Raw genomic sequence first — 16505 nt, forward strand, 5'->3', positions numbered from 1 at the left:
GTCACCATTTATGCAAAACATTTAATAAAAGATATCTTCATTGCAAAAATTTGGTTAAGAAAAGAGGCAATTGTGATTTCTTTCAAAGACAGTTGCTCTGCATTTCTAAACATCAGATAAAAATGGAAATTATAGTACCACAGAATGAAGCTCAAGAATTTTATGCCCAATTTGCCATGCCCAGGCAAAGTAACCAAAAAGATGTTTTCATATAGTTGGTGGGTCAGAAAACTTATGCCCATGATAGTCTTACTGAAAAAGCAATGTATTCTTAAATGATTTAAAGTATATTTATCTAAAAAGTAAAAATTAATATATTTAAGCAATGATGCAATTTTTAAAAGGTATTAAAAGACCACACAATAATTTCGTAAAGTTCACCAGTCAGAAAAATAAGAAAATTATATAAACAAAATGCAGAAATTGAGAATAAGAAGTAAAATAAGTATACTAAATTTATCATGTTATATGTGGCTGTGGTCTGTAAAAAAATCCATTGCCATCAAGTCAATTCTGACTCATTGTGACCCTACAGGACAGAGTAAACCTGCCCCATAGGGTTTCCAAAGAGCGGTTGGTGGATTCAAATGGCTGACTTTTTGGTTAGCAGCAACTCTATTTAATAATTAAAGAAATGTAGGTTCGAAACATATTTAATAAAGTTTATGACTATAGACTTTAATAGAAAAAAAGAAAATATATAACTTTAAAATTAATATGCAGGAAAAATAAGCTAAGTAGATAATATACATATTAAAAGACAAGAGATTAAACAAATAATATAGGCAGCATAATAATTAAGAACCAGAAACATAATAAAAGACCCAGAGTATCGGGGATAAAAATTGTAATAATAATAGCTATTCATCGAGTACTCATTATTCTTGTCACATACCCTTCCTTATATAATCCTCCACACAACTTGATAGATAAAATTATACAATTTTTCAAATTTTGGACTACAGAAACTCAGTGATATATAAACCATATAGCTAGAAGTACCACGTGCTCACAGTCACTCACATCCCCTGTACTCTGGTCCTTTAGTCAAGTGACTTACAGTTAAGAAACAAAAGGACAGTAGAAGGCTGTCTTAGCCATCTGGTTCTGCTATAACAGAAATACCACAAGCGGATGGCTTTAACAAAGAGAAATTTATTCTAGTAGGCCACAAGTTCATATTCAGGGTGTCAGGCCCAGGGGAAGGCTTTCTGTTTTCTCCGGAGGAAGGACTTTGTCATCAACCTTCCTCTGGTCTAGCAGCTTCTCTGCAAAGGAACCCTAGATTTAAAGGATGTGCTCTGCTATCTTTTGAGATATAAAAGAGAGAAATGAGCAGAGAGACATGGGGACCTCATCACCAGTTTTGCTTTCTTGGTGATATGAAGTCCCCATGTCTCTCTGCTCACTCCTCTCTTTTATATCTCAAAAGAGATTGGTTTAAGATACAACCTAATCTTGTAGATTGAGTCTTTCCTCATTAACATAACTGCCACTAATCCCACCTCATCAACATCATAGAGGAAGAATTTACAACACATAGGAAAATCACATCGAATGACAAAATGGTGGGCAATCACACACTACTGGGAATCATGGCATAGCTAAGATGACATATTTTTGGGGGATGCAATTCAAACCATGACACAAGCTAACAATAAAACATTTGGCAAATGGTTAGCAGGTGAATAACAACAGCTACACACATACAACATATCATAAGGGCTAAGCTAGTATTATGCAAAATCGAAAGAGAAATAGGAGTAATAAACCTATGGAAATTTATAGTAATACAAAATATTAGATTAAATATACATATACAGACATATATAAAATATCTCATGTTTGTTGTAGCATACCAAAATTTTCCAGAATGATATTCCTCCTAATTTTTGCCCCCAAACTAATTTTTGCCCATAGACTGTTAACTACAAAGATATAATTAGAAGAAATTTAATTGCCACAGAGGATCCCCCAATATGTTCATATTTTGAATCCTGGCATGCTTCTCATTGGTGCCAGTAGGATCAATATTCCCTCTGTCACTTTTTTAGTTTCTTTCCCAAACTCTGAAATCCTGATGGTAGGTAACCCACCCATTGCTGTCAAGTGGATTCTGACTCATAATGACACTACAGGACAGAGAACTGCCCCATGCAGTTTCCAAGGAGTACCTGGTGTATTCCAACTGCTGACCTTTGGTTAGCAGCCTTAGCTCTTAACTACTATGCCACCAGGATTTCCAGTGGTAGGTAAGCCAGTAAACAAAAATAATATAAAAGTTGTCTCTGTGTATTGTGCTTTTTAACCTCCCCCCACTTTGTTATTAGAACATGAGATAGAATGAGTAATAAGAGCATAATAAATGTGTCTCTTTGATATTTTTTCTCCACATTGTGTACTACACTTTCAACTTTGTGAGTGTCTGGTTCATGTTTTGTTCCAGTTTCTAGCCCCTAGCAACTAACCCAATACTTGGACTACAGCAGTGCCTCAGTGACCTTTGTGTGTGTGAGTGGGTCCGAAGGCATGTCTATTCAAAGTCAAAATGTGAAAATATAATATCAATTTGGAGGTTTTGTTCTCAATCTAAACTGAAGTACATGCAGTTTTCTATCAAGATACTGAAAGCATTAATCTTCTTGATGAACATAATTAAAACCAAAGCAAACTGAATTTAGATAAACCCAAACACCTGATCAGCAGTATTTTCGTGAAAAGGAAATTCTCATAGTTCATATTTTTGTGTGTGTGTGTGAAGGAGGATTCTTAAAATGGATGATATCAAGGGCTCTTTTCAGCAGAAACCTTAAAGTGTGGGCTTTGAAAAAAATAAACTAAAAAAAGCAAACAAGAAGCTTACTTGTTGGTGTTTTGGACAGTGCCTTCAAGCATCAAATGGGTAACTATTGCATTTGACTTCTCAGATTCCTTCTAACCCTGAGATTCTGTGATTCCTTCCTTTTTTGACCTACAATTTGTCTTTATGTAATTTCAAGGCTTTTGCATTCTCTCTTCCTTTGCCTAAGCAAATGCTGTTTTTGACCCACTCTCTGCCATTTACGTGCATGGTTTGATTTTCTTTGAATGAAATAATGGGTTTGTGCTACTCAGGTCACAAATCTCATCCAGTTCATGCTGAGAACAGCCAAATGTGTTCATGAAACTATTATCAGGCTGAAGAATACAGTATAGCTCTAAGGACCTCAGAGATCCCAACTGCCTTATATAGATAAAAAAAAAAGAAAATGTGAAACAGCCACATTGACTTATGCTGTTGTTTATTTCAAATAAATACATCAGGGAAAGATATCGAAAAGTTTAAGAGGAGTAGGTTTTTTTTTTTTTAATTTAAATTAGAGTAATATTCAATTTATTACATTTTCAAATCCCCTCATATTTGAATTTCCTCATAACCAGAATATCTCAATTTTTTAGTAACATCTTGATAAAAGAAAATGATGCTATTTGATATGGAAACAGTAGAAAGTAACATGACACTTTGTGGTGAATATAACATTCAGCTGGAGTCTATTCAACCTGAAAAACCCTTCTTTCTCCCTTTTACAGGATCATGTTTAAACAGTAGAGTAAAATATTTACCATAGTCTCTAAAACTAATGGTCAGAATGTTGGAGAATCAAATTCTGTGTATCTCACTTGCTAGGGGATAAGCACTTTTTGTTTGTTTTGCTTTGTTGTTTAGTGTAAAATAGTAACAGCACTGCTTGTCTTGCATATGCACATATTGGTTGAGAAAATCAAGTTATATAATACGAATAAATGTATTTTCAGGTCCTCTCAACATTTGCAAGGCTCCTTAGAGAACACTTTATATGTATTTTACTACTTAACCTTCACAACCTTCTCTATCTACTTTAAATATAAGAAACAGGCCCAGATAGGTTAAACAATCTATCAAACAGCAAGGCTATAATTCAAACACAGTTAGCATAACTCCTACTTCACCGTATTTGCCATACCATCGTTGCATTTGCAATCCATTTTACAATGTACAGTTGACTTGGACTTATTCTCACAGCAAGTTAGTGAAATTGGCATTATTCTCACCTTCAGTAAAATCAGGGTCACACAATGAAATGGAGTCAAGAAACGAACAAAGTCTTCTTTTACGGAATTCAGTTTTTCTTATATCATCTAGATTACAAGCAAGATTCTGATCTTATCACTCCTTCACTCATTATTCTTTCCTTTCTTTGTCTTTCTCTTCCTGTTACTCTTTCTCTTCTTCCTCACATCATTTTTAGGAAGTTTCTATGTGTCTGATATGCCACATTTTGCTTTTTTCTCCTATGAGAAACAAAATTGACTTCAAATTGAGAGAGAGAACAACAACACTAAGTGAAAATAGAAGTTCAAGATGTGAAAGAAAATTGTAAGAGCTAAACTTGCACTTTCAAGACTCTGAAGTCACTAATTCAAATTGAATTAAATGATAGAATCCCGGAAGTTGTAGCTAGGTGTGTAAATGATTGCACTCAACTGGTTGAATTCAACTCAAAATATTGATTAAAAGACTTCCCTCTGTCTCAGGGGAAATGTAGAGAATTCAAGCCAGCAATTTTTCTCTGATTTGGATAAAATCTTAAAACGCTTAACAAATATGTGTTTGTATGCCCTAAAGCTGAAATCAATATCATATCTCTAGGTTATACTGATAGATTCACAACTCAAAGCTAAAATGGATACATCATAGAAAGAGGCAAACTTTGGTTAAGTAGTCAAAGATTATATGAGTTCAGAGTAGCAAAGGTCAGTTTGGAGACTTCCAGCATTATTATATTGTGCTCAAAATAGCCACAGTTCTCATTAACATGAATCATTAAATGATTTACTCATTCATCAAATATTTATTGGTGCCTTTCATGTGCTGATACTGTAATTAGCATAGCAAAACAATATTACAATAATAGAATCCTTTTCTATGCAAGGAAGCTTTTTGTCAGAAAAATTTCAGCTAAGAGTTTTTCAAAGAAAAACTCCATTAAAAATATCATCAAATTATTTAATACGAAGGGTGGATTTATGAATTAATGTAAATACCTAGGTAAAAAGAATTACTGTAGTTCCAATATTAACAACACTTTAAACAAAGGCTATTTTGAAATAAATTTGTTATTGGAGAGGGTGATTCACTTGTTCTTTTAACCTCATTCTTTGTTGTCAGTGTAGGGTTTGTCAATAAAAAATGTGACAGTTTAGTGATAAAGAGATCATGTCTGGAGTCTCTAGACTTCGTTCAAATTTCGGCTTTGTCTTAGAACTAGTCACATGACCTGGGATTGATTAGGTAACCTCTGTAAGTCACAGTGTTTTATTCATAGAATGGACGATTAATAGGACTGACTCTATTAAACTCTTTTGAGGATTAAATGAGGTACTGTATTTTAACTATGGGGACCATGTAAAAATTTAAAATACCATTATTATGATGACCTCAATCAGGCAGGATATTGAGCTGATCATGCCAACCAACATAATGTAAAAGAGTACATCAGTGCAGTGAATTAGCCTAGCTTAGGACAGAGTAGAACTGCCCCGTACAGTTTCCAAGGAGTGCCTGGTGGATCTGAACTGCCAACCTTTTGGTTAGCAGCCATAGCTCTTAACCACTACACCACCAGGGTTTCCAATGACACAGTTCTAAAAGTTGACCATGTGAAACATGCAATAGTTGTTGTTGACTTTCCAGTCAGAGTAAGATACCGATATTCTAGAATAGAAACAGTTCCTTAATTATGCTGATTTCTAAACATTGTTTAGAATGTTCTGAATTTTCAGATCTCAAGTGTGCTTTCCCATATGATACTATTTAAGAATGATGCTGGGAACTTCAGTGATGGAGGGACATTTTCCTGGTGTTTCTTACCTAGGCTGAAGCTTATTCCCGATAGTGGAGGAGGCCAGGTGTACTCTCATTGCAGCTAGTGGGGAGTTCCCGAGAGACAGGGCAGAAGACCAGTAGAACAATAGACTCATAAAGCACAATGAGGAATTTCTTGATGCCTGTCAACTTATCTTTGCAAATTATTATTTTGCTATTGTGGAAAAAATGGGAAAAAGACCAACCAGTCATTTCAAAGAGAAATAAAATGAGAGGATAAAGTTTAATTTCGGTGATGTTATTGATTAAATTACTCTTTATAAAGCATCTGCAAACCAAACCTTCTTTTAAGATATTGTTTCTTTGAATGAAGAGCTTTCAAGCTCACAAATGCCTTGGAAATGAAATGGTGATACATAGCCCTTTTGCAGGCTGGGAATGCCTATATATTGCCAGTGAGTTTTAAATAGTAATGAGTCCAGCTTGCTCACACAGTAAAAAGCTGTCTTTTATGTTCTTTTAATTATAGTAGTGGTTTCTCCTTTGACACATAATATTATAGATAATGCTTGTACTTGGAAAGCCATAATGAATTTCTGATGATGTTTAAGAGTATGGGACCTTGGGAGTAGTTGCCCTCAGCTAGACAGCCAAAGCTGTAGGTCTGTAAATAGATTAACATAATTTTGTGTGTTCTTCATGGTATTATTACCAACTGGTAATAAAACCTGATTAGAGATTCATAGCTTATGAGCATTTTAAAAGATTTCATGATTCTATATGACACAGCCACATTAATGGTGTTTTTATCTTTGTTTAATTATTTTTGGAGTACATTTCATCTGTTCTTTTAAATTATGGATCAGATATTTTTTCTCTTAAAGAGATGAGTAGGAAGTAGGCTCTTCTGGGAAAAAGACATTTTCTCTTATTCTTTCTCAGAAGAGTAAAGGGATTTTGATTATTTTATTTTTTTACACAAGTAGACACTAGATCATAGATGTTCAAAGTTTAGATCTGGAGGACGAAGTAGTCAACATGTAAATCATGATGAGAAAGATAACCTCATCCCTATCTCAAGGAAGGTATTCACAAGACCTGTTCAGTCACATCTAGGAGATAAGGTGATGTGTGACCGCCTTCTTATTCAACACTTGATTTTAGAGATCGATCCATGTCTGCACTTTTAAACTTAGATATAATTCATTCATTTTAACTTCCACACACTTTTTTTGTGTGGATATATAGTAATGTCTTTATTCATCTTCCTGTTGTTGGACATATTGTTTCCAATTTTCCAATATGCCCACTGAGGTATTGAATTATACCTCAGTGGGCATACTTATGGAGGCCTGGTGGTGCAGTGGTTAAGAGCTAGGCTGCTAACTAAAAGGTTGGCAGCTCGAATTTACCAGCTGTTCCTTGGAAGCCCTATGGGGCAGTTCTACTCTGTCCTGTAGGGTTGCTGTGACTTGGAGTTGACTGGATGGCAATGGGTTTGGTTTTTCGTTTTTGTTTCATTTGGGCATACTTACACATATCTCCGGTGTAAGTGTGTAAGTTTTTCTAGAGAGAGAATATATTTAGAAAGCAAAGTGAAGGGGTTAGGTAGTGTGTTTTTTAAAATCATTTTGAATAATTTTGCCAGTTTGTTCTCTAATATAGCAACTACTTTCTGCATGTCCTGTAATTAGTATCTAGTTTATTCACATTTTGCCAAAACTTGATACTGTCAAACTTTATTACTGTCTCCAATAAAATTCATGTAATGGTGTCACATTGTTGGTTTAGTTTGCATTTCCCTTATTGCTAGTGATTTTGAGCTTTTTTTTACCTTTGTAATGACAATTTGCTTTTCTTTTTCGGAAAATTTCACACTGGTAATAACCAAGTTATTGCATTCTTTGTCATTTTCGTAATTTACTTGTATGAATTATTTACACATTTTGTATCCAATCTCATGCATAGATAGCCTCTTCCTAGGCTGTAGTTGTAGTTTCATTTATAGGATCTTATAATCTTATGCTGTTGCCCTCGCATATTAATATTTAGAGCCAGTTTGTCTAATTATAGAAACAATCACATCTGATGGATTGTAATGAGGAAATGTGAAGCAGTTACACATATCCCCATATATCATAGAGATAATTTAGTATCATTCATATTGAAGATTACAAGACTATTATATTCTAAAATAAAAGGACAGAGGGCTCTTCAGGCCACATATACCTGTTGTTGATTCTTCTTTTCTTTTTCCTCCTCTTTGTCTTCCTGTTTTTCCTCCTCTTTGTCTTCCTGTTTTTCCTCCTATTCCTCTTTCTTCTTCTCCTTGCAATACCATTTTCTTTATATGCTGTCTTGACCCAGTTTCGAGGCCCTCTCTGGGGGCTGGTCTGTTCCCCTTCTCGAGCAGGGGATTAAGTCCACTGCCCAACCACTTTCCTTATCAGGTTTTCACACTCCTGGGTTACTGTACACCCATTCTACTTGTCCCAGGGCCAGGTACCCAGCAACTAGAGGCAGCCATTATGCCCCCTGAGTCTGCAAAATTATTCAGATGCACATGTGCATGTGTTTGATCCTTTCTACTTCTACTTGAAGAAGGGCTGTTCCTACTATTAGGGCTCAGAATTTTAGCAGGGTGTATAGATTATTATTAGATGCCTTCAAAATTCACCTATATTATTTTAGAATCTCCTAGCAGATTTTTATATGGAGAGCTATTGCTATGTTTACACCATTATTTTAACCTCTTGGACAAAAAGCCTCTCAATAAATAACAAATGCTTATGGTCCTTTCTGTCTTATCGAATATTTGTTTGTTTTTTTTTTTATGGTCCTTTCTGTCTTATCGAATATTTGTTTGTTTAGCTAGTAATTCCAACCTGAAATAGATTAGCAGTAAGTGTTATAACCTTCCTGTTAATTTTTCCCAAAGGTTGTAAGACAGAAGAATATGACATTTTTGTGAACTGTAATATTTAAATATTTTATGAATCTTAGTCAACTATACCTAAGCCCTATTACATTACATAAATTACAGTGCAAAAGACCATTACATATTGCCCATAGTAAATATTGAACCATGATATTGTTTTGATGTAACACGTGGGAAATCACCCTGCTGCATACTGGAGTGGTGTCAGTTCATAATCAGTTCTCAAAGATTTAATATTCTATCAAACCAAAAACCAAACCCACTGCCGTCGAATTGATTCCAACTCGTAGCGACCCTGTGGTACTCTGCAGTACCCACAAAGAAAAAGGACACCAGTGTTTCTCCTGCATTTGTTTCTCACACAGTACCACTACAGCCGAAGAAAATCTCAAGTTCCATTCTTACAGTTCACCCCCGTATGTCATAGATTTCAATGTTTAGCATTGACTGGATCTCCTTTGACTTACTATGTAATTTATGTTATAAAGTGAACGTAGCAGCAAAATTAAGAAGGTAGACACCAAAAAACTCACATTATTTTTCTTAGAACATGTCACTTTGGTATTTTATTTGCTACAATTCCTTTATCAAGACAGCTTTCCTTTATACTGATGGTGTTTACATGCAAGAATTGCCAGGGTCTTCCAGATGTTACAACTACAATTTGGATAATGTATTCAAAATAAGAGAAAGATTACCTAAATAAAATAGCACAATAGAAACAAAACTTTTAACTTTCTGTTGCTGCCTTTATTTTGGTTTAATGTGTACTGGTGGATATGTCTTTAAAATAAATAGTGGCTTAAGAATAGATTTTTCAGATAATTTTCTAATGCACATATTTCAAAATGGGGAGGATGATCCAACTTTCACTCAAAGTGATGAACTCATCTGAAGACCCTGAAACGAAAGCACTTTATTTTATTTATTATTTATTTTTATGAATACAATAATGGAAGCTTTTTATACAAACGCACATCAACATATATTTTATCAGGACTTCATTGAAGGTGATGGGAAGTTTAAACAATGTCAGTTTATGTCCCAGAGGCTATAAATCATTTAGTTTTTCAAAAATATTTGTAAAACATATAAATCAGGAAAAGGAAGTCACATTGGATGACAATTAAAAATGATTGAATGAGCTAATGAATGTATGAATGCATTAATTTTTTCCTCAGGCAGTTTTCTAGTTAGAAGGTAATTATATTCACACAAATTCCAATTACCTGGAGAAGCAGGTATAAATGTGCCTTATACCCAGAGAGAAGTTCATTCCATATTGCCAACTGAGTCGTGGGAAATTCTATACCCAGATTTTCATTTGTGCTCAATTCTCATCTGCCAAGTTTTGTTGTTGTTGTTTTTATTGATTCTGCAGAGTTTTCCAAGGACATCCACAGCACAAATGGATGGGGTTTAAACATCGTGTTGAACTTTTGATAGAGTAACAGTTTTTTAAAAAAAACTTCCTTGATTAAACTCATTCAAAGATTGCCAAGTATTATTTTGCGTTGTTTTGTTAATCTTAATACACTGTTAAGGCGTTTGTCAGTGGTAATTACGGGATCATTGAAGTACTGAATCAGACGTTGCACCCACATTTTATGTATCATGGAACAGAATCCTCAATCTAAAGTCAGGCTCCATGGAAATGAGGGATCCCAACTGCTTTGTATAGAACAAAATGTAACATACAGTTCTATCCATTAAATGCTGCTACTATCATAGAGATTACTTCATATCATTATTTAGCCAGAAGAACAAAAACAAATGCTGTTCAACTAAGATGATTTTTTTCAGCTGAACACAAAGTAGCCCCATAAGTTTTAACTATGCAAAAACACATCATTCATTCAAAAGCTTTAATTATAATATGGTGGCAAAAGGTCGGAATAGTAAGCAAAATAAATAAAATTGCAGTCCAAGGGCTTTTTATTTCTCTGCAAACACATTTTCTGGTGGAATATATATATATTTTTTTTCACTAGCAATTGAACAAAAGAACAATGAGCTTTTGGTAACTGAAAGTTTGAAGTTCCAAAGTTCATGAGCCTAAAGAAATAATAACAAAATGAGTCTATTGTCTTTATAACTTGTATAGTCTGAACAGAGTTTACTGGTTTTTTTTTCTTTACTTTAATATAACAAACAATTATCATAAGACTAATGTCACACATGAAAACTCTCAGGCCAGAGGGGGAGAAACAATGCAATGAAAATAGATTTTTGGAAGAGAAGGTGGTTTGCATCAGTCAGGTACAATTTAATCAGTCTTAAAATCAAAGTAAACGAAACTTCAGGAGTCCAGCCCTGATTATCTGTGAGTTAGTGGTGCAGGAGATGGAATATTCAAAGCGTTAATGTGAAGTGTAGCCCTTTGATAAAAGTCAAGACCACTCACAGGGAGCTTCTAGTAATTTAGTGAATAGTAAAATCTCACTATGAAATTTCCTAGTGTAGCGAGACACACTAAAAAGTGATTTTACTATATATTATCAATGATATTTATGCTGGAATTACTTATGCCATGGGTCAAATATTATTCCCTGTGTACACAATAATTTTATTCAACTTTTCAAATACACATTGGAAATGCTGGATTGGAGATTATTTTGGTCAGGGTCTCTATGTATTGTTTTACAGATTGTGCCCTACACAAAGCTGCCCAACCGGGAAAGAGTGGACCCTGAAGTCCAGCCTGAGAGCTGAGTGCAAAGCCACATGCACTGTCACAGGCCTTCACACACTATAAAGAGGTACCCTTTTCTAATTCAACAAAAATGCCATATGAACTAAAAAACCAAAAAACCAAACCCAGTGCCATCGAGTCGATTCCGACTCATAGTGAACCTGTAGGACAGAGTAGAACTGCCCCATAGAGTTTCCAAGGAGCGCCTGGCGGTTTAGAACTGCCAACCCTTTGGTTAGCAGCCGTAGCACTTAACCACTACGTCACCAGGGTTATATGAACTAAGGCTGCTTTAATTTTTCCCATCATCACTATGATGTCAAAGTCTCTTTGTGCTGCTAACAAAGTACTAAAAATCAATAGTTTGGAGAAATGGTGTCTGTGACAAGCCTAGGGACCAAAAACATGTCATTACAAATTAATGTCCTCAGGGACAGTTTTGCCATGTAAAAAATCTTGGTTCTCCAACCTTCCAGGCCATATTTCTAACTAATTATTGGTTTACTTCAATATTCCACCAACACCTCAAATCTGGTATCATCAAAACAAAATTTTTTATTTATCCACTCTGAGCTACTCCTCCTCCTATTTTATGTAAGAGATCATGTTCTGTATTAAATAGCTTAAAATGTTATCAGTATTACTTGTTTTTCTTCTCACACACATTTGACACTTTGCCAGAACACAACCTTCTATCAGTGCCCCTACCTCTAATTCATAATAAACCTCACTGTTACTGATGTATTCCACAGACACCTCTGGTTTTGTCATTCCCCAGCTCAAGAGCATGTAATAGCTGTCCATTCCCTATCTCATTACTTTTAAATTTCTTGGCCTGGTATTCAAAGTCATTCATAAGCTGCCCCATTTTACTGTTTTAAACTTTATTTACTTTGATTTACTGTAGATAAGCTATTTTCCTGTGGATGAGTCATGTGGAAAATGTCTCATTCAAAATGATTACTACCAAGACATTCTTCTGAATTTCCAGTATCACTAATAAATTTATTTTTAATAACAGCTTATTGTGGTATAGTTCATAAACCACACAACTCATCCATTTGAAGTTTATAATTGCAATTTTTTAAACATATTCACAGACTTGTGGGACCACTACCACAATTTTAGAATATTTTTATTACACCAAAAATAAATCTTGTACCCATTTGCAGTCATTCTCCATTTTCCCCTAGCCCCTCAATTGTAGAAACAACTAATAATTTATCTGTCTCCATAAAAAAAAGATTTACCTCTTCTAAACACATCATTTAAATAGACTAATTCAATATGTGGTCTTTGCAACTGGGTTCTTACATTTAGTATAATGTTTTCAAGGTTTATACAAGTTGTAGCATGCAGCAGTACTTTGTTTCTTTTTATTGCTAAATAATGTTCTATTATATGGATATGTCACATTTTATCTCTTCATCTATTTATCCACAATATTTGGGTTGTTTCTGCTTCGGGGTACTATGAATAATGTCGCTATGGATATTTGTGTCTAAGTTTTTGTGTGGATATATGTTTTAATTTCTCTTGGATATATACTGAGGAATGGAAGCTTTTGAGGAACTGCCAGGCAGTTTTCCAGAGTGGATCCAACGTTTTATATCCCTAACAACAATGCATGAGCATCCCAATTCTCCCTCATCCTCACCACAACTTATCTTTTTTCCCTTTATTTTCAATTTTATTTATTTTTGTTGTTATTGCTGAGAATATACATGGCAAAACATGCACAGTTTCTACCTGTACAATTTAGTGACATTGATTACATTCTTTGAGTTGTGCAACTGTTCTCACTCTCATTTTCTGAGTTTTTCCTCCCCCATTAACATAAATTCACTTACCCCTAAAGTTTCTGTCTAAGCATTCAAGTTGCTGTCGTCACTTTGATCCCATGTAGATAGTTCTTAAAAGAGCCTAATGCTCAAGGTAGACATTCTTTACTAGTTAAGCGAACTATTGTTTGGTTTTAAGAAGACTTCAGGGGATATTTTTGGTTTAAATTTAATGATTATATCAGGGCAATGATTTCAGGGGTTCATTCAACATTCATGAATCCAGGAAGTCCAGAGTCCGTGAGAATTTTAAATTCTGTCTGCAGTTTCCACCTTTTGATTAGAATTCTTCTATTGAATCTTTGATCAAAATGTTCAGTAATGGTAGCCGAGAGCATCCAGTTCTGGTCTCATGGCAAAGGAGGCAGTTGCTCACAGAAGCGATTAGCCACACATTTCATATCCTTCTTCTATTCCTGACTCTCCTTCTTCCTTTGTTGCTCCAGGCAAATAGAGATCAATTATTGTGCTTTGGATGGCCATTTGCAAGCTTTTAAGACCTCAGACACTATGCAATGAGCTAGGAGGTAGAACGGAAGCACTAAACATGTTATGAGGCAATTACCTGGCATGTCCTCTTTACCTCCAAATCAAGAAACCAAATCCCATGAGGTTTTCGGTCATACATAAGCAACCTCAGCAGCTACTCTTTTTCTCTATTGCATCATTGTGAATATGTCTATCACACAACCTTTTCCAATTCAACTTTTCCAAGTGAACAATTTATTGACAGCAATTACAATAATCAGCTGTGCAACCCTACACTTAATCAGTGTGATATTTCCATCATCGTTAACCCCTTCCCCCCCCGTAACAACAAATAAACTTCGTTCTCTATACATTTGCCTTTGTCTTTTTATATAAGTGAGATCATATAATACTTGTCCTTTTGTGATTGGCTTATTTCACTCAGCCTAGTGTCTTCCAGCTCCATCCACACTGTAGCATGTATTAAGACTTCGTTTCTACCGCTGGCTGAGTAGTATTCCATTGCATGTATGTACTGTATTTTGTTTATCCATTCATCTGTTGATGGTCATTTGGGTTGTTTATACCTTTTGGCTATTGCAAATAGTGCTGCAATGAATATTGCTGTACAAGTCTTTGTTTGAGGCTCTGCTTTCAAGTCTTTTGGGTATACACCTAGGAGTAGAATTGCTGGATCGTAGGATAGTTCTGTTTTTAGTTTTCTGAGGAACCACCATAATGTTTTCCACAACGGCTGTACCATTTTGCATTCTCACCAGCAATGGGGATGGGTTCCAGTTTCCCCACAGCCTAGCCAACATTGTTATTTTCTGTTCTTTTTATATATATATATATATTAACCATCCTAACCAAAAAAACCCACTGCCATCGAGTAGATTCCGATTCATAGTGACCCTATCGGACAGACTAGAACTGCCCCTTGGATCTCAAGGCTGTAAATCTTTACAGAAGCAGACTGCCATATGTTTCTCCTGGTAGGTTCAAACCACTGATCTTTCAGTTAACAACCGAGCTCTAATCACTGCACCATAGCCATCCTAGTGGGAGAGAAATTGTATGTCATGTGATTTTGATTTGCAGTTATCATCTTTTTGATTATAACCATCCTACTTGGTGTGAGGTTGTATCTCATTGTGGTTTTGATTTTCATTTCTCTGATGGTTAATGATCTTGAGCATCTTTTCATTTATTTATTTATTTATAGTGTTTTTATCATGAAGGGCTGTTAGATTTTGTTAAATATTCCTTGGAAACTCCATGGACCAGTTCTACTCTGTCCTATAGGGTCGCTATGAGTTGGAATCTACTCGACAGCACTGAGTCTGGTTTTTTATTGAGGTGGTGAAATGTTGTTTTTTTTTTTTTGTCTATTATTCTATGCATATGGTGTTTTACGTTTATTGATTTTCAGGTGTTGTACCAATCTTACACTCCTAGATACAATTTACTTCATCATGGCGCATTATTCTTTTTATATATTGCTGGACTGGGTTTGCTAGTATTTTTTTTTTTTTTTGAGGATTTTTGCATCTATATTGATGAGATATTGGTCTGCAACTTTTTCTTCCTTGTGATGTCTTTATCTGATACTGTTATTAAGGAAATATTGGTCTCATACAATAAGTTGGGTTTGCTTTCTATTTTTTTTCTGTGTTTTTGAAGAAATAGTATTAAATTTTCATTAAATGATTGACAAATCACCAATTTTGCCATCTGTGCTGGGCTTTTATTTTGTTGGTAGTTTTTAAATTAATAATTCAATCTCCTTATTTGTTATAATTCCGTTCAGATATTATATTTCTTCTTGAGTCACTTTTGGAGTTTGTGGCTTCCTAGGAATTTGTCCATTTAGTCTGAGCTAATTAATTTGTTAGCATATAGTCTTTTATAATATTGTTTTATAATTCTTTTTATTTTTGGAGGTCGATAGTAATGTTCCTCTTCCATTCCTAATTTTGGTAATTTTAGTCTTTTATTTCCCACAATTCAGTGTAGCTAAAGGTTTGTCACATTTATCAATCTTTTCAAAGAATCACCTTTTGGGTTCTTTGTCTCTATATTTTTTCTATTGCCTTATTAATTTACAGTCTATTCTTTATTATTTCGCTTGTTCTGCTTGCTTTAGGCTCAGTTTGCTATTTCGGTTACTCTCACATTCTAGCTCGCAGATAGGGTGGAGAGATGGGGAGTTAAAGGAGGACACACACGTTCTTTTAAAGCCACATTGATAAGTGACACATATTGCCCACTTCACATTGGCCAGCAGTAATTACACAAGCTTTAAAGGGGGTGGGAAATGTAATCTCTAGCTAGGCAGCTAGGTACCCAAGTATAAATTGAGATTGCATTATTAAAGAAGAAGAGTATGGAGATGGGGGGAGAGATGTTAGAAAATATTTCTAAAAATGTATAAAATAATTAGAATGATTTTAGCAAGTGAAAAGTTGAGAACACTTTATTTTCTTCTCAGGGGAAGAAAAAATATTAGAAGATGTCATATAGGAAGAACAACAACAAGATACAAAAATAGAGTGAGATGAGGTACTGTACCAATTTTATTGGAAGTGAGCATAATATGTGAAGTATATATGGAAGATATATTGAAAAGCTACAGTGTATTGAGCTTGTTACCACTAATTTAATTTACCAATTAGATAAATTATATTAAATGAATGAGAGTGAACACACCTTCAACAGTTT

The 16505-nt window shown here is 34.7% G+C and overlaps 1 protein-coding gene across 1 annotated transcript in view; it reads left to right on the top strand.

The window, feature by feature from the left end:
- Positions 1 to 16505, top strand: part of CYLC2 (cylicin 2) — a 717154-nt gene that overhangs the window by 322590 nt on the left and 378059 nt on the right. The window contains exon 2 of the mRNA XM_049894954.1: positions 11430 to 11542. Within this exon, the coding sequence (XP_049750911.1) occupies positions 11508 to 11542 (35 nt within the window). The 5' untranslated portion in view covers positions 11430 to 11507. The remainder of the gene's footprint in view (positions 1 to 11429; positions 11543 to 16505) is intronic.

The sequence above is a fragment of the Elephas maximus genome, chromosome 9 (assembly GCF_024166365.1).
Source record: "Elephas maximus indicus isolate mEleMax1 chromosome 9, mEleMax1 primary haplotype, whole genome shotgun sequence".
Classification (NCBI taxonomy): Eukaryota; Metazoa; Chordata; class Mammalia; order Proboscidea; family Elephantidae; genus Elephas; species Elephas maximus.